Source organism: Simochromis diagramma, unplaced genomic scaffold (assembly GCF_900408965.1).
Source record: "Simochromis diagramma unplaced genomic scaffold, fSimDia1.1 OVJJ01000663.1, whole genome shotgun sequence".
Taxonomy (NCBI): domain Eukaryota; kingdom Metazoa; phylum Chordata; class Actinopteri; order Cichliformes; family Cichlidae; genus Simochromis; species Simochromis diagramma.
Genome location: NW_024387049.1, coordinates 2,231,402 through 2,249,430, shown reverse-complemented (window position 1 = coordinate 2,249,430; position 18,029 = coordinate 2,231,402). Strand labels below are relative to the sequence as shown.

Here is an 18,029-nt window from a genome sequence, read left to right as displayed (position 1 = left end):
ATAAAACCTTAATGCAAAATGTTGATTACATTCTAATTGAATACACTTAAGAAGCCTTGTGTGATCACAAAGGTATTTAATCTAGAGAAAACACAGAATATAATTAGATTCCATTACATATGCTCTGGGGTTGAGGGGCAATGATGAACATTAGTGGCCACCCTTCTTTGGAGGGAACATGGTGTACTCTATAGCCAGAGCTACAGTAAAGGCAGCAAAGCCCCACTTGAATCCTCTCAGCAGAACTTCTGACAGAGTCACAGCACGAGCGAAGCCGCCTGAATACCTCCACGCCTCGTTGCTGCAGAGAAAGGGAAAGTGACAGGAAAGAAAGACGGGCAGCAGTGTCAGATCACACAGAATATAAGGAGATGTCAGAAATATATCATACATGGGCAAAAATACTGACCGTGCCCATGGGTCCTTCAGACCCCGTGCAGCCAGCCTCTGCTGTGTGAACTCCAGCGGCGTTCCCTGTGTCTTCCACTGTCGCCAATCTGGCATGGAGAGCTTGCTGTGGCCGTGGTCACCTCCCATACTGGAAACATAAGCAAACAGCCCATTTTTTTAACCTTCACCTTACTGGCAGACTTTGTTTTGCTTCTTGTGTCATCTGTGTTTTACTTAATGAAACACGCTCACTTTCAGTAGGTTCAGCAAATGGCAGCAGCTCGCTTAATACAAACATGTTCAAACAGAGGAACTTTTATTTTAAAACAACAGGACGAAGTTCATTGTGACCAAATCTGCAACTTATTTCTGGTATCTGGGTGTAATCATGCAAATGGCTAATGTATTCAAAGGATGATTACATGAAAGCCACAAATAAGCTTAAGGAAATGAGTCCTGTCATTCTCTGTGAAACTGTACAGTAACTCTTTCTGTCTGTGACAGGTGAACACGCCTGTCAGGAATAAAAATCCACTTAACCTAATTTTTTTGTTATTGTTTTTTTAATCACTGTTGTATATATAAAACTTTACATAAAATCTCATACTATAAGGCTCACTGTGTGCCTGTGGCAGTGTTACTTTCCCTATGCTGTTTATTTATTGTAGACTTTACTATTTTTATTATAACCTGCTGCGGTAATACAAACATGTCCCCTGTGGGATCAATAAATTATCCGTTATCTGTCTATCCATCCCCTTTAGGGTGCTTAGCTGTAGTTAAAAAGTTAGTCGTAAAATTTAAGCTTTATTTACATTGCACACTAAAATTATTATGCACTATCGACTTATTTAACAAAGGAAACAAAAGCGCGAGAATCATCAGGATAAAATCTAGTGACTGTAACGACTATCGAGTAAATTCCGAATTATTAAAGATGTGTTTAAGTGCCGTGTCAGTCCCACAAGCCATATTTGCTGCTAGGCTAAACGACACAAACACAAAAATGTTAACCTCGCTATTTACACTTCCTCGAACAAAGTTATCAGCGATTAACTCTCTTTAAATAGCCAACATTATTACTGTGTAGCCTGTCTGGTTAAACCCACCGACCTATTAGAGGATAATATGTCAATTAAACGTCAACTTCACACATACAAGGAGGCTAGCATTACGTTAGCAATGCATTTCTGTTTGCAATTCTTCTAACATTTATTTTCAAACGCCTCTTCCCTGGTGAAAATATTGCTTTCCTGTCGCCTGGTGTGAGAAAGAAACACAAACGACTGTAATACAGAAACACCGAAGATTTTAAAGAGGAATAAATCCGGTACCTGAACTATTGTTGTGACCTCTGCTGCTGGGATAATTGTTACGACAGTTGATGCAGGTATACGGCAAATTATGGCACGGCATTAGGGACAAAACTCCATAACGCTTTTTTTTTCACTTTTAAAGTCACGCTGTTTTTTTGTTGTTGTTTGGTGCCCGTGATCAACAAAATAACGTTATTTAATTATGAACATATGATTGATTTTCAACATCAAACACAGAACAACTACATAAATCCACAATCTATATATATTTACACCTAATGACACTTATTATTATTAATGACACTTATTATTATTAACATGCGGTGTTACCATGCTGAAACAATTACTATCGTCTGAATGTCTTTTTGTATTCCTGGCAGCCAGCTGCAAGATAGACATTTCATTTGCAAATGATTAGATGGTCTGAGACCACAGGAGAAAAAAACATGTCTGTACACTCTGCTGTTTGCACACAGGCCAAAACTGTGAGAGCCGTTTGTAATCATATACATGCTGTCGAGATCTTACCTCTATATAGCGAGGATCACATTCTTTGGTTTCTCAAGTGCATTTAACACAATTAATCAAGAACAGATGCAGGAAACGTTTGATACTACATGCTGTAACCTTCTATAATACAAAATATCTACCAGGCAGAAAATCAATGTCCATATATTATCATTATTAGTAGTAATACTAATAGTAATGGCGATTTCATATTCCTGTCAACTGCTGTAACAAAAGAATTTCCTAAATATGGCATAAAATATTTTTCATTCCATCTGTTCAATATATGATCAGACATCTTTTTAGACTTTTTTATGAGATAATGAGTTCAAAACAGACACAGAGATGTTAAATCAAAAAAGAAAATTATATTGTTCTGTTTTACAGTTTTATTAAATTTTACTCACAGACTTGTTGACAAGAGAATTGGAGAGAAAAATGATATGTACATTTCAAAAGTTGCATGTTACAAATCTTTACCTCTGGACACTTCTCGTACTATTAATTACATACAATTATGTGCAAATTCTTAACAATCAGTCACACACTACATATACAGACTTTCTGTATATGGGGATTTTGTGCTCTCGCACGTCCCACGAGTGAATCAGAGTTTGCTTTTTGGGTCGACCAGTTCATTCAGAGCATCGAGGTTCTCCCCCTCTGGAGCTTCAGGCCATGCACTGTGGTCTGGAGACAAACACAAGAATTTAGCTCCTCGTACTAAATCTAATATATACTGGGAAGACTACAGTGCAGTTGTGTTAGAGAGCTATACGTACTCTGTATCTCCCACATGGACTTATACAAACTTTGTCCCGCATCGACCTTCAACGTGGCTCCAGAAATGTAGGAAGCAGCAGGAGAGAGCAGGAAACACACTGCAGATGAGACCTGGGCAAAGACGGCAATTCAAAAATTGGTGATTACAGCTGTGATTTAACCTCTCTTCTTCTATTGTGTGGCTTCACAACTACTTCTTTATATCCTCTAATACTGTTTATGGAACACTGTGAGACCTTTGTGGTCTGGCTTCATTTTTTTTTTTTTTAACAACACCAAGGGGAATTTTCAGGAGACTCTTTTTTTCCTCTAACAAAGCTGGGAACTGGGTTGCAAACCTCTTCGGGCACTGCCAGCCTCTTCGCAGGAGTGAATGGAACGGACATCTTGAAAAGATGTGGTCCGTACTCTTTATAGTTCTCCATCGCTGTTTTGGAAAAGATTGTACCCTGCAGCCAAACAGAGAGATGAAAATCATGCGCATCTTGAAAAACTGAAACAAAACGGATTAAGTGCTGAGCTGTACGCACGGGTGCAACAGCGTTGATTCGAACCCCTGAGGCTGCCCACTCGATAGCGAGACTCTTAGTTAAGTTATCCACCGCTGCCCTTGCTGCTCCTGTGTGGCTGTTGGGGAGGAGGAGACACACCACGCAGCAGGCAATTTTTTTTAAAAAACAACTATGTGACTTTGCACATTCGTGTGTATATAATGAGGGAAACTGTTCTTACGCCATGCCCGGAAAGCCGTTCCACATGTTGGCGATGATGCTGACGATGGCGCCTCCGTGCTCCTTCATCCATGCTGTGTAGACTGGAGGGGAGAACAATGACGGTCACGCTGAGAGACCAAACCACAAACACCAAAGCCTGTGTTATCTGTGCCCGGCTCACCCTCCTTGCAGCAGTGGAAGGTTCCTGTCAGGTTGGTGTCTACCACAGCCTTCCAGCCCTTAGAGGACATGTCTTCTGCAGGGCTGCTGAACTGACCTCCTCCGTTGTTCACCAGAAAGTCTATACGGCCATATCGCTTCAGTACTGATGACACAAGAGCCTTCACCTTCAAATGACAGAAAGACAAAAAGAAAATCAGCCACTTATGCACTGAAACGAGCAGCAGATGCAGAGCTGCTCACCTCCTCCTCGCTGCGGATGTTACAGGGCACAGCAGTGACACTTGCAGGACTGGAGGGAGGGATTTTCTGTCTCATCTCCCGAGCTGCTGCCTCCAGCCTGTCTGCCTTTCTGCTGGAGATCACCACACTGCAGCCTGAAGACCAACAAGTGAGCCACGAAAAACAATTACAGCACTTTCCGAAATAAAGCTTCGAGTCAATTTACTGTGAAACAACACTGACAGCCACCAGATGTTTGGTGTTTCCAGCTGTTAGCGAACACTCACAGCCACACTTTCACAGTGTCCCTGCGCGCACTTGACCGCGGTCACTGGTGCGACTCTTACAGACTTGTTTGTATCTGTGTCGAAGTTCACTTGCTGTCACTCAGCTGCTCCTCACTTCAGACTCTTTGCGCTACAACAACTATTAGAACTCACTCACCCAGCTCCAGCAGCTCCGCAGAGATAGCTTTACCGATCCCGGTGCCTCCACCTGTCACTATTGCAACTTTATGGTTGAACAAGCCCGGTCGGAAAACACTGGAAGCCGCCATGCTTGTTTCTGGTAGTGATGTGACGTTCTGTATCGAGGCTTGTGCAAACCTTGTGTCGAGTAATTTAGGGGGCGTTTCCGCGATGCGCGTATCGAGGCTTGCTTCATTTATGGGAGGAGCTGAAAATGATGACGTCCGAAGCCTCGCTGCCCGGCTGTACCACGTGACTGGTTCATGAAGTGGTTCGAACTTTGCCGCGAGCTATGATAGAGATATAAACCCCTTAGACTTCATTCAAAATGTGGGTGTTTGATGGAGAGTTGCGGTTAGTGAGAGTTAGAGACAGTTTGGAGGTTTATGAGAGTGAGGAGAGAAAGTCAGGAGAGAATGGAGCCAGCTAAGAAGAGGAGGCTGTCCTCCCCTGTGTGGGAACATTTTGATTTTATTCCTCCCAACAAGGTATGTAAATTTCTACAGAAGATGTATTTTCATAATACTGATGGTGCAATAAAACTTATGTTAAGCTGTCTGTACTTTTGTACAAGGTGAAGTGTTTGCTATGTGCCAGGGAGCTGGGATATAACAACAACACCTCATCCATGCTTAGGCACTACAGAGCTTTGCATGTGAATAAGGGGAACACCGATTGTGGAGCAAGACCAGGTGAGCCATCAAATGCAATGATAATATAGCATGCTGTAATGTTACTAAATGATATAACAATATTATACAATGCAATAAGTGACGTGTGTGATATTTATATTTGTGCTTTGTTTTTGTTGTCTTTCCTCAGCAGAACAATCTCAAATAGATGAAGACCTGGTCAGCATGGTGATTGAGGACTCACAGCCATTTAGCATTGTGGAGGACAAAGGATTTAAAAGATTTGTTAAAACATTAAATCCTAGCTATGTACTCCCCACTAAAAAGGCCATAAAAGCAGTGGAAATTTAGTTTTTACAGAATAAAATGTGGGCAGGACTGAGGCTCAAAGCCTCAGTGTGTAGCTGTCCATACCTCAACGTTACAAAAGCACAACCACTGTCCACACCCCAACCACACCTCACCTCACAGTAAATGATCATTTCCATTTTAAGCATTTCCAAATAATCATTTCCATACTGCCAGTATAAATATACACAGTATATTGCCATCACTACAATATAGATGTTTTACACACTCCTTTTGTTGTTGACATTTACAGGCTGTGTGCAAAAGGCCACACTCTTCAAATTCATTCCAACTAATATTTTTACATCCAGTAGGTGTCCTACTAGAGCAAATGAAGCTTCAAGACGCTTTGCGCTGGGGTGAACCAATTGGATGAAAAGCTTCAGTGCTTCATGAAGCTTCATCTGCCCATCACTAGTTTCTTGGCCCCGCAGAGGAAAACCGAGGGAGTGTAGCACCAGCAGCGCCCTCTTCTGGATGTGATTTTAATAGATTTGAAAGAATATTGATTCCCAATATTAAATGGTCAGAGGGCAAATACTGATGATTTGTTGAATGATCAGTATTTGATCAGTATTTGATTTTTTACATTTTATTAAAAGAAACTGTCAGAGTTTTTATACATTACAATGCATGCTCTGTGTGTGTTTGTATTTGCTGTGTTTTTGTTTTGTCTTCGATTGACTTTTTTTTACTCACTATGTGTTTACCACTGCACAGTAGTTATAATTTTTTCTCTCTCTGCTACAGTGTGTCTTTTGTCCCATCTCCCTCCCCACCACCTCCAATCAGTCACTGCAGACGGCTGCACCTCCCTGAACATGGATCTGCCAGAGGTTTCTTCCTGTTAAAAGTGAGTTTTTTCTTCCCACCACGTGCCACGTGCTTGCTCAGAGGGGGTTGTCTGATTGTTGGGAATTTCTCTGTTATTCTAGTCTTTATTTAACAATTTAAAGTGTAAACTGCTTTTGTGATTTGGTGCCACATACAGTCATATGAAAGCATTCGGGAACCTTTCTTCTGGATGGAATTATGTTTATTTCTTCCTTACAAAATCTCTCCACTTCATTTAAATCTGATGTCAGCCAGGTATTGACAGCCTGCTTCAAATCATCCCACCGATTTTCTATTACGTTTCAGGTCAGAAGACAGTGATGACCATTCCACAACATTGTATTTCTCCCTCTGCATGATGCCTTTGTAGATTTCCAACTGTGTTTTGGGTCATTGTCTTGTTGGAATGTCCAACACCACAAACTTCAACTCTGTGAGTGATGCTTGAACATTATCCTGAAGAATTTGTTGATACTGGGTTGACTTCATCTGACCCTGGACTTCAACAAGGGCCCCAGTCCTTGAACTAGCTCCAAAGAATGATGGAGCCTCCATTTGACAGTGGGTAGCAGGTGTTTTTCTTGGAATGCAGTGTTTCCTTCCACTACGCAAAGTGCTTTTTGTTATGACCGAAACACTCAATTATTATTTCATCAGTCCAAAGCTCTTTCTTCCTAAATGAATCTGGCTTATCTAAATGAGCTTTTGCATACAAGCCTCCCCCTGAACAATCTTTGTTTTCAGATCTTTTGAGAGTTGCTTTGACGATCCCATGCTGTCACTCTTCAGAGGAGAGGCAAAGAGAAGCACAACTTGCCATGTGCCACCTTAAATACCTTTTCTTATGATTGGACACATCTGTCTATAGAGTCCAAGGTTTAACAACTAATTTTGGTGTGTACCCAATTTTTTGCACAGCAGGTCTTCAGATTGAATTTCATACAAGTAAATACTGCTTCACTAAAAATAAAAATCCTTGTTCATAAAACCAGGAAAACCATATTTCCAGATATTCCAAAGAAGATAAAAGACATACCATTTTTTGTTTAAAATAGAGTGAATTATTATGATGCTGAGAGGGGTTCCCAAGCTAATATTACTTTTTCTTGACATGTGTCTTGATTAGAATGTTCAGTGTGTAAATGTGTGAGTTGTCTGATACCAACTACAAAGACTTTAGTGCAACTGTGTTAAAAAGATCCAGGTAGTTGACCCTCAGTGTGGCTCCAGAGAGGTTTGGAAAAACACTACTGTTGAGAAATACTGCGATAACGCTGCTCTTTGAAACTGCATTTATGTTTCAAAGGGCTAAAGATTGCTTTAGCAGGGTTATTGCACTCATGCTCCTCTCACCCAGATTCCCAACAGAGACACATGCAAATCAAATCTGCTAATTCACAGAGGAATTAAAACAACTTATTCAGAGGAGCCTGCAGGTAGAGGAGCTTGGTTCACAGCTGTAGAACTTAAAGCTCAGAGAAGGGGGTGTTTCCTTTGCCATTCCCTCCAAACTTTCTCTGTGCTCATTTCAGTCAGCCGTTGGTACACTGACTAAGAACTATGAGGACAGCAGGAGTCTTTGTGTTTTTGCTGCTTAACGTGGTCATGGAAATAAGTGGTGCTGTGGATAATATGAAGGGATCTGCATCAGAAAAGTCAAGTCCTGAGAGCAAGCTGAAGACAGAAGAGGCTGAACTTCCTCACACCAAGCCTGCAAGTTTTTCACAGTTTTTAGGCAAACTGCTCGTGGTGCCCATGGATGGGAGTCATTGGATAGGTCTTAAAGCCATTGCCCAGGAAATGGGTCGCCGTGGACACAGAGTTACGGTGGTGATGCCAGAGACCACCATACGTATGGGCCCGGGGAAACACTATGACACTTTGACCTATCCTGTACCTTATGACAAAGCTTACATCGACTCTGTGATGTCCACACACAAAGACATCATGAAAAAATCCTCACAGCCTTTCATGGAGAAGATCAAGAAACGGTTCACACAGTTCCAGGCCATTTCTGATTTTCTGCACATCACTGCAGAGAAGTTGCTCTTCAATGCCAGTCTCATATCACACTTGTCCCAGCAGGTGAGTACAAATACAAAAGATGAACACAACTTTAGTATCAGCTGCAAAACCAACATTGGAGCTTAAGCTTTGCAAATTGTACATGGAAGGTCTTTCGTTGGTATGGAGATGCTGTTCAATATGGTAGTCCAAATGCAAATGTTGTTGTATTAATGTAACAGTAGTGGTTGACTGTGCATATTGCATTAAATATTAATTGTATATTATTATTAATTGTCTCATGCAAAATATGACATCAAATATAGGACTCATTTATCAGTTATGTAAAATTACAGTATTAAAAGATAAAATACTAACTGAACAGAAGAACGTTGAGGTTTGTGGAGAATTTAGTTGTGATGTGGGAGATCCACAAAGTGAGGCAGATGGGTTTCCCACCTGTGGAGTTGATCATGCACAGGATTGTGGCTCAATCCTTATTTCCAGCACTGGGAGAGAAATGGGAGTCTGGAATTATGGGCAGGTTGAGACGATGGAAAAAGAACAACCAGGGAAGTCGGGGTAGGTTTCCAGTTCTTTAACTGAAGAAGCCTCTTGAATGAGAGTTGAAATGTCTTTAAGAAATTTGAGGAAGTCCCGTTGCTTTCTTTCCAAGCTATTTAGGCAGCAAGGGAAACCAAATTACCACCGTGTGGATGGAGACAATCTGATGGGGAACCAAAGTCAAAGCCCCCGGATAACCAAGCAGATAACCCGGAAGTGCTGGAAGCACCTAAAAGGAGGAAAATAGAAGAACCACGTGACACGCCGCCCGCCCCAACACTTCGGTTTCACACATCAGGACAATAAAAGCTACATAGTCTTCATCAGGTCTTAAAATCACTCCAACTTCACATGAACTATAAAACATATTACACCATGTCATTGTTTATTTAATACCTTTAAAAACTCTTAAGGACCAGATGATGTTTATTATGTCCTAATATGTGAAACCAAAGAAAGGAAAAAGGGTGCACTTACATTTTACCATAAGTGTATGTGAACAGTTACAGTGGTGGATGTTCATATTAAACTTCAAATTTCAGGTCAGTACATGTGCAAGTAAACTGTAGACATCTGAATGCTCCATTTACGGTAGTGTTTATTCTTCTCTTGACTTTGAATGAAGTCAGTGAGAGAAGATAAATGTGCAACTCTGGCTGGCGTAGCATACACCTGGTGTTCAAATCTTCTGGTTGTGAGCAACAGCCTGTTATGAAACGGCTGTGTGCAGGCAGGAAAAGGACCCAAAGTGCAGACTCCGGAGACAGACGTGAACTCAAAAAACAGCTTTAATGCTGAACTCAAAGTAATAGTGATGGCTCGCTTGAAGCTGAAGCTCGCTTGAAGCGTGTCAAAAAAATCAACACACTGCTTCAGAAGCACTGTGTCGAAGCTTGATTCGTTTGGCCAGAGTCACGTGCACTGAAAAAAAGGGATTGGCCAGCTCTTGGATTTACGTAAGCATCTTGCGTGTATTTAACACAATTGCCTCATGCTTTAAAGTTAAGTGTAACTACATAGTGTAGAAACTACATGATATGCAGAGAGGCTAGATTAAATTGTTCATATCATGTTCAAGTGAAGTAAGTCAATATTATATCAATGTTAAATCCCGCGACACTGCACGGGTTTCAGACTCACGCTCTTTAGATCGTGGTTTCAGGAAGGCATCCATCTCAGTCAAGTCGAGCAGCCACCTCTACTTTTTTTAGTATACCAAAAAAAGTAAATTGTTGTTACATTAAAAAAGTCTAACTTGTAATTTGAACACAATAATTTCATGTTTCTATGAACTTAATTAAATCATGAAGAATCTGTACGAAATTCAACAACTTAATTTGTTCTTGTTGAGACGACATGATACAATCTAGGAAGAGTGGTTAGTTGCTGAACTCATGAAATTCACAAGATCGCACAAGATTTCAAACTGCAGGAAAATCACTGGAGTTATAAGAGGCAGACAACTACACACGCACCACGTGCATGCTATTGCTATTTATTGTGTATTATTACAAAAACAAAAAAAATTCTGCATCAAATACAGGAAATCATACACTCAAAAAAATCTGTTGTTGGATGAACACAATTTAATCATGGCACCCTTTTTGCACACAATTTAACCAAGTACAATAAACCATTTTCGATCATGTCAAACCAACACATTTGGCATTTGGTGGTTTAATGTAATCAGATTACGTTGGATCAACATAGTATACTTACATTGATTTGAAGTGAATTATTTAAGTATGTAGAGTGAAATTTGTTTTAATTCATTCTACACAAGTTAAAAAGTTTAGGAAAACAGAATTAAATCTTGTTGTTTGAACAACTACTTTCTTAATCAAGGCAATTACTGCAAATCTTGCTTAATAAACCAATATGGGGGTTGAGCAGTCTTTGCAAACTTCGAGGCCATTTGCTTTTTGAAGTTTGCAAAGACTGCTAAATTGTGCCAGTGGTAGTTCACTCTTTGCAACATAGTACGCTGTTTCAGGTTTATTTTTAGTAGGTTATTTGCAATTGGTGTTTGTTCTGGGAAAGATATTGCAGACTGAGCAATAATGAATTTCTAATGGGGGCCTTTCTTAAAATTACTGGTCCCAGTAACAAAGGCGCTTGTCGACTCAGAAATCGAGGGAAAACCAATGTTATGAAATCAGTTTTACCCCGGTTCTTTTATTCGTCGAAACTTCCAGAGACGGCACCGGAACTCAGTAGTCATTTTGCAAAACCTTTATTCATCTTTATTCATCTTCATTTAAGCATGCACTTCTAGAAGGGAAGACGAGGCCGGTGTCCCTCTCCAAATCTTCACCCCTTTGTTAGTTACAGCCAGCTTTATAGAGGCTGTCCCCATCATAAAACCCCCCACGGTGTGCTGCAAACTCTGTCTGTGTCTATGTGCACGAGCACATGAATGCCTACATGTGCGCGTTCCCACGTGTCTATGTGAGTGCTCATGTGTGACTGTGTACGCATACCTGTGTGTATGTGTGAGTGCACATGAGTGAGTGTGCGTGTGGATGTGTGTGCGTGACAGTTAAAACACTGTGGGTGTAGGTAACTCCCTAGAGGTCATAAAACCCATCTCCCTTCCAGACCACAGTTACAAATGTTGAGACCCCCACCCCAAACATCCTCTGGGGAATTTCCACTCAGTGGGGGGAGAGACCTCCTACAATCTACTCCTAAGTTCACGACACAGTCAGCCTTTATTACTTTTAAGGGCAGTGTCTCTACAATAGTTCTACATTATATTTTAACACATTTCTAAACTCTAAAATCAGCTAAACATTCTACACCAACAACACACCCAGCAGAACATTATGTTATTTACACGGGTGCACATAAGTGGTCCGCATGTGCGCATTCGCTGTCAAAATAAAAGACGTGCACCAGATAAGAAGTTGCTGGTTATTTAGCTCGTCATATTGCAGCCACAGAAATTCTTTTGTCCATGAAACCATAAAGCTGCACTTTCTTTTTGCCTTATAGTCTGATTTGTCATAACTTTTCCGTTTTGTGGTAAGCTTTTCTTTGGCTGTCACTTCTTCACCCTGACCTGTCTTATTTGGCTCAGCAGAACTAAAATATATATCCTGCTCCTTTTACACACGCACTCACATAACGGTCAGCGATTCTCTGCGCGATCAACCTGGTTAAGCTTGCTGCGGGAGATTTCACTTGTCGTGTTTGCATAGTAAGCTAACGATTGATAAGACGATGTCAGAGGAATTGGTGCGCAAATTATCATCACTCACAGATCAGTGCTGTCGCTCTCTATACACAATTCGCGCGATTGCAAAGTGAAAGCAAAAAACAAGCGCAAATTCGAACGCGATTTCAATATGTCACATATTGACAGTGGCTCACCAATGCCAATGACATAATTACCCAGCTACATTTCCGAAAGAATGCAAAAACATTGACATACATTTTTCCTTCCTACAATAGCCCGACGGGCAGGGCAGAGATAGATTTTGGTAGCCCGACTGGAAAAATCGCTAGCCCCGGGACGTTGGGCTAGCGATTTTGCGAGCCCTGTACAGTGTTTCAATAATTTGTACCTACTACTCTCCCTGATGGAACAACGCTTGGACTGCCACATACAAGTCACTGAAAGAAAAAAAGAGAAGCAGTTTTAAGGATGGTTTTATTGGCACCTTTTTTTCACTTTGATTAAATCATAAAAGTATCATAAAAAATGTATGATGGTAAAAACTTACCATGTATTAAAGAGGAGGCACAAACAATCAGAAAAAGGGGGCAGCTTTCTTTGTGGTGTTACTATGGTAAAGAAAACAGACAAAATTATTTTATAAAAATTCCACAGTGGATTTTTTTTTTTACTTTGTTGCAAATGTATAAAAAAAATACAAATACATATAAATACCTCTTGCAATATAAAATTCACAGATAAATATCCAATCTGTTGCCAAATGTAATAGCAGCGTTTCATACTATGCAATAAAGATGCTGGTAGTTGCAGTAAAGGTCCGACAGGCAATTTTCATAACTATCCGCCATTGCCTTTTCCTCTGACCTCGTGTTTATGCTCTTTTTCCCATGCACTAGCGTTCAAGTCAATTTGAAGGATGCAGCCCCTGAATTTAGACACAGCTAATATTTAGCAACTCCGGCACGCTAGTTTAACTTGCATTACCGCAAGAGGCGAATGCTTAACAAAAAAAAGGAGAGAGAGAGAGAAAGAAAGAAGAAATGCAAATGATAATAAAAAAAAGTGAAGAAAGACCATGTCTTGCAATAACCGTCATTTAAAACCAAAGTGAATGTTAACAGAGCTAGGTAAAAGTTCAATGAGACAACCATACTAGCTTTAGCTAACTTCATTTACTTTGAAAGTGAATTACAAAGGTGTTAAATATTGAACCAAACATATCAATAACCGCTAAAAACACTATAAGACTAACTGCAAAAACAGGTAACAAAAAAAAATGAAAAGCAATGAAGTGGAAATGCTAATAATAATATAAATATAGCCAGAGCGGATTAGAAATCAGGCACCGTCTAATACCCGATTTTCACTGTATTTACTCCACTCCCACTGTCTAATGACAACTTACTCATTTGGAATTAAAAACATTGTTAAACAATTAACGGACGGAACATCTTCGTTTGACTAAGATATTTTCAGTTATTTATTACTTACCTGTATTGTGGAAGATTCCGCAGAGGGAAACAGCAGTTTACTGAACACATAACTTTCTCCGCGTTCCCGCCTCTTCACGTCTGGGAAGTTTGAGCATGCGCACTAGGCATCGGCTTTAGAGTTGTTGATTTAAAATAATTACATTTAATTGAACTGAAGAATGTAAATCTAGTTCATTAAACTTTTTGTTATAACACTGATAACAACTGATAATAATTTAAAAACCTAAACTCAACATGTTCATGTTAAATAGACAAATGTCTATTGAATTAATCAAACAACTGCCTTAGTTGACTTTTTTGTAGCTTTCCTACATTTCCTAGATTGTTGGCATGGTGGTTAATGCTGTTGCTTCACAGTAAGAAGGTCCTGTGTTCAAATCCACATTCTGGCTAGTTTGCAGGTTTCTCTCTGGGTATTCTGGTTTCCTCCCGCAGTTAAAAGTCATGCAGTTATTAGAGTTAGGGTTAACTCAAGAGGACAAGAGGAGTCAGTTTTGTCCCTCGAGTTCTTCTTGCCCTCCTCTGAGCACAGTCCGCCCTGGACTGCGTCAAACAGCACTGGGTTCAGGTCTCCGTACTCCCCCGATGCCGGTTCAAGGTTCTTTATTATTTGTCACATGCATAGTTATACAAGTATAACACACAGTGAAATGTAACCTGACACGGTCCTCGACATGTGCACAAATTGGGGGGGTGTAGAGGAAGAACATAAGATATATATATATATAGTACAGCAGCTGGATAGCGTAGTGGTTAGACTACACGCCTTTGGAGCAGAGGATCGCAAGTTCGATTCCTGCCTGGGGCAGACTATCCTGGATACAGACTATCCAGTAAGGGTCCTAAGGCTAGACCCCCTATGCTAAGCAAGCCTACCGCAGACATGAGCGAGACAGATAAATATGAAGGCATGCCGGCTCGGACGTCGCCCGGATCAACAAGGTCCGCGTCAGGTGTTGAGGAACCAGGGCACCCTGACGAAAAGTGGGCTACTGGAACAAGAAGGCATCGGTGGGCAAGAGACGAAAACAGGGCGTTGTTGGAATGCTACTATGCAAGTAACCCCAGCGGAAGGGGCTACATGAATAGGATGATGGACCTATGGATTCTCCGATACCCAACATCCACAATGACGGCAAAACAACTAGTAGCTCAGTGTTCCAACATTCGAAAGAAGGGACTGCTCTCACAGCTAGAGATTGACGAGGTACAACACAAATGCTACGGCAAGGAGGAGTCAGGACGCCAGGTCAGGGGGGAGATATCATCACCCCCACCCGAGATTGGGTACATAGCCCCAAGTGCGATAGGAGAAGGATCGTTGAGTGCGAGAGGAACTGACCTGAAAAATAGGATCATGGCCAAGCTTGAAACCTGGATCCCCCGTAGCTGGTTACCAAGATTACGTGAAGTACCCTCAGAAGGGCTGCTAGATGATGTTAATGCAGCACTACGGACAATACCTACAACCACGATTACCGACACTAACAAGCTGATGTACAATACGGCAGCAGTGATCAGTGAGATGCTTGGCTACAAGTTGAACAGCCACAAGGGGCAGTACCCTCCATGGAGAAGGAGGCTAGAGGGCAAGATCAAAGTAGCACGGAGGGAGGTTAGCCAACTAACGGAGTTGCAGAAAGGTGCGACAAAGAAGGTGCATAAGAAATACAGCAAGCTGTCCATACCTGAGGCCTTGGAAACTGCCAAGCAAAGACTCACAGCCTTGGCCAGCCGCTTGAGGAGGTACACCAGAGAGATCGAAGGCAGGAGAATAAACCAGCTGTTCTCCACAGAGCAAAGGTGGCAAGGGAACAATAATAATAAGAGAACAGCACCACCAAGGCTGGAGACGGAGCAATACTGGAAGAGCATATGGGAGAAGGACGCAACCCATAACGGCAATGCTCAGTGGCTAGTGGATCTGAGGGCAGACCACAGCGACCTCCCTGAACAGGGTCCAGTAACCATCACAGTGGCAGATATCCAAGAAAGGGTCTCCAGTATGAAGAGTTGGACAGCACCAGGGCCCGACATGGTTCACGCCTACTGGCTAAAGAAGCTGACTGCACTCCACGAGCGTCTGGCAGCACAAATGAACCAGCTGCTAGTTAATGAGAGACACCCGGAATGGCTAACCGAAGGTCGGACAGTCCTGATCCCCAAGGACCCCAAGAAGGGACCGGTCCCCTCCAACTACCGACCAATAACCTGCCTCAGTACTACATGGAAGCTCCTGTCAGGCATCATATCGGCTAAGATGAACAGGCACATGGGTCAATACATGAGTGGGACACAGAAAGGAATTGGCAAGAATACCAGAGGCGCAAAACACCAGCTACTGGTAGACAGAACAGTCAGCCGAGACTGCAAGACCAGACTGACCAACCTGTGCACTGCCTGGATTGATTACAAGAAGGCCTATGACTCAATGCCCCACAGCTGGATACTGGAATGCCTAGAATTGTACAAGATCAATGGGACCCTAAGAGCCTTCATCAGGAACTCAATGGGGATGTGGCGTACAACACTAGAGGCCAACTCCAAGCCCATAGCACAAGTCACCATCAAGTGCGGGATCTACCAAGGAGATGCTCTGTCCCCACTGCTGTTCTGCATAGGCCTGAACCCCCTCAGTGAGATCATTAACAAGACTGGCTACGGATACCGACTACGGAACGGAGCAGTTGTCAGCCACCTCCTGTACATGGATGACATCAAGCTGTATGCCAAGAGTGAACGAGACATCGATTCACTGATCCACACTACCAGGCTATACAGCAATGACATTGGAATGTCGTTCGGACTGGAGAAGTGTAGTCGGATGGTAACAAAGAGAGGGAAGGTAGTCAGAACTGAGGGGATTGAACTACCAGAAGGCAACATTGCAGACATAGAGGACAGTTACAAGTACCTGGGGATCCCGCAGGCAAATGGGAACCATGAAGAGGCCGCTAGAAAGGCTGCAACCACCAAGTACCTGCAGAGGGTCAGGCAAGTCCTGAGGAGTCAGCTGAATGGTAAGAACAAGATCCGGGCCATCAACACGTACGCCCTGCCCGTGATCAGGTACCCTGCTGGGGTAATAGACTGGCCAAAGGAGGAGATAGAAGCCACTGACATAAAGACAAGAAAGCTCCTTACCATGCATGGAGGGTTTCACCCCAAGTCCAGCACCCTGAGGCTGTACGCTAAGCGGAAGGAAGGGGGCCGGGGACTGGTGAGTGTCAGCACCACAGTCCAGGATGAGACAACGAACATCCAAGAATACATTGGGAAGATGGCCCCAACTGACCGAGTGCTCAGTGAATACCTCAGGCAGCAGAAACCCAAGAAAGAGGAGGGAGATGAGGAACCATCATGGAAGGACAGGCCCCTGCACGGTATGTACCACCGGCAGATAGAGGGGGTGGCTGATATCCAGAAATCCTACCAGTGGCTGGACAAAGCTGGACTGAAAGACAGCACAGAGGCACTAATCATGGCAGCACAAGAACAAGCTCTGAGTACAAGATCCATAGAGGCTGGGGTCTATCACACCAGGCAAGACCCCAGGTGCAGGCTGTGTAAAGATGCCCCAGAGACAATCCAGCACATAACAGCAGGGTGCAAGATGCTAGCAGGCAAGGCATACATGGAACGCCACAACCAAGTGGCCGGCATAGTGTACAGGAACATCTGTGCCGAGTATAACCTGGAAGTCCCGAGGTCAAAATGGGAGATGCCCCCAAGGGTGGTGGAGAATGACCGAGCTAAGAGCTAAGATCCTGTGGGACTTCCAGATACAGACGGACAAAATGGTGGTGGCTAACCAACTGGACATAGTGGTGGTAGACAAACAGAAGAAGACGGCCGTAGTGATCGATGTAGCGGTTCCGAATGACAGCAATATCAGGAAGAAGGAACACGAGAAGCTGGAGAAATACCAAGGGCTCAGAGAAGAGCTCGAGAGGATGTGGAGGGTGAAGGTAACGGTGGTCCCCGTGGTAATCGGAGCACTAGGTGCGGTGACTCCCAAGCTAGGCGAGTGGCTCCAGCAGATCCCGGGAATAACATCGGAGATCTCTGTCCAGAAGAGCGCAGTCCTGGGAACAGCTAAGATACTGCGCAGGACCCTCAAGCTCCCCAGGCCTCTGGTAGAGGACCCGAGCTTGAAGGATAAACCGCCCGCAGGGGCGTGCTGGGTGTTTTTATATATATACACATATAGTATATACACTGGGTGAATGTGCAGTAGTAGCAGCAAGCAGGTGAATTCTGTACATTAATATGAATAGATATCTGACTATTTAACGGAGAAGACAATATAAACAATTAAGATTAAGATTGAATGTACATGTGCCTTGGTTTAGTGTCTGGAAGAGGTCCTGTCTCGTCATTATGCTGTGTGGAGGGCGG

General features: G+C 42.6%; 3 protein-coding genes and 1 long non-coding RNA gene across 5 annotated transcripts in view; 1 reads left to right on the top strand and 3 right to left on the bottom strand.

Moving 5' to 3' along the window:
- Window positions 1–59: 59 nt before the first annotated feature.
- On the bottom strand, window positions 60–1,839 carry ndufb3 (NADH:ubiquinone oxidoreductase subunit B3). The gene is made up of 3 exons (XM_040044821.1): window positions 1,725–1,839; window positions 410–538; window positions 60–301 (listed from the first exon to the last, which is right to left on the bottom strand). The coding sequence occupies exons 2-3, from the start codon at window positions 535–537 to the stop codon at window positions 151–153; spliced, it is 279 nt and encodes a 92-aa protein (XP_039900755.1). The 5' UTR covers window position 538; window positions 1,725–1,839; the 3' UTR covers window positions 60–150.
- Window positions 1,840–2,587: 748 nt separating this feature from the next.
- Window positions 2,588–5,001, bottom strand: LOC120741774 (peroxisomal trans-2-enoyl-CoA reductase-like). Of its 2 annotated transcripts, none has more exons than XM_040044810.1 (8): window positions 4,556–5,001; window positions 4,133–4,266; window positions 3,891–4,056; window positions 3,729–3,810; window positions 3,527–3,623; window positions 3,335–3,445; window positions 2,996–3,107; window positions 2,588–2,903 (listed from the first exon to the last, which is right to left on the bottom strand). In XM_040044810.1, exons 1-8 carry the CDS (start codon window positions 4,665–4,667, stop codon window positions 2,821–2,823), a joined length of 897 nt encoding a protein of 298 aa, XP_039900744.1. In that variant the 5' UTR covers window positions 4,668–5,001; the 3' UTR covers window positions 2,588–2,820. The 2 variants fall into 2 exon arrangements, with proteins under 2 accessions (XP_039900744.1, XP_039900745.1); XM_040044811.1 differs by having other exon boundaries at window positions 4,399–4,669.
- A 2,673-nt stretch (window positions 5,002–7,674) lies between these two features.
- LOC120741772 (UDP-glucuronosyltransferase 1A1-like) overlaps window positions 7,675–18,029 on the top strand; it is a 16,979-nt gene continuing 6,624 nt past the window's right edge. Inside the window, exon 1 of the mRNA XM_040044808.1 lies at window positions 7,675–8,477. Coding sequence (XP_039900742.1) covers window positions 7,953–8,477 — 525 coding nt within the window. The 5' untranslated portion in view covers window positions 7,675–7,952. The remainder of the gene's footprint in view (window positions 8,478–18,029) is intronic.
- LOC120741783 lies at window positions 12,420–13,795 on the bottom strand. The gene is made up of 3 exons (XR_005697693.1): window positions 13,630–13,795; window positions 12,686–12,746; window positions 12,420–12,575 (listed from the first exon to the last, which is right to left on the bottom strand). It is a non-coding gene; the product is annotated as an uncharacterized LOC120741783 (long non-coding RNA).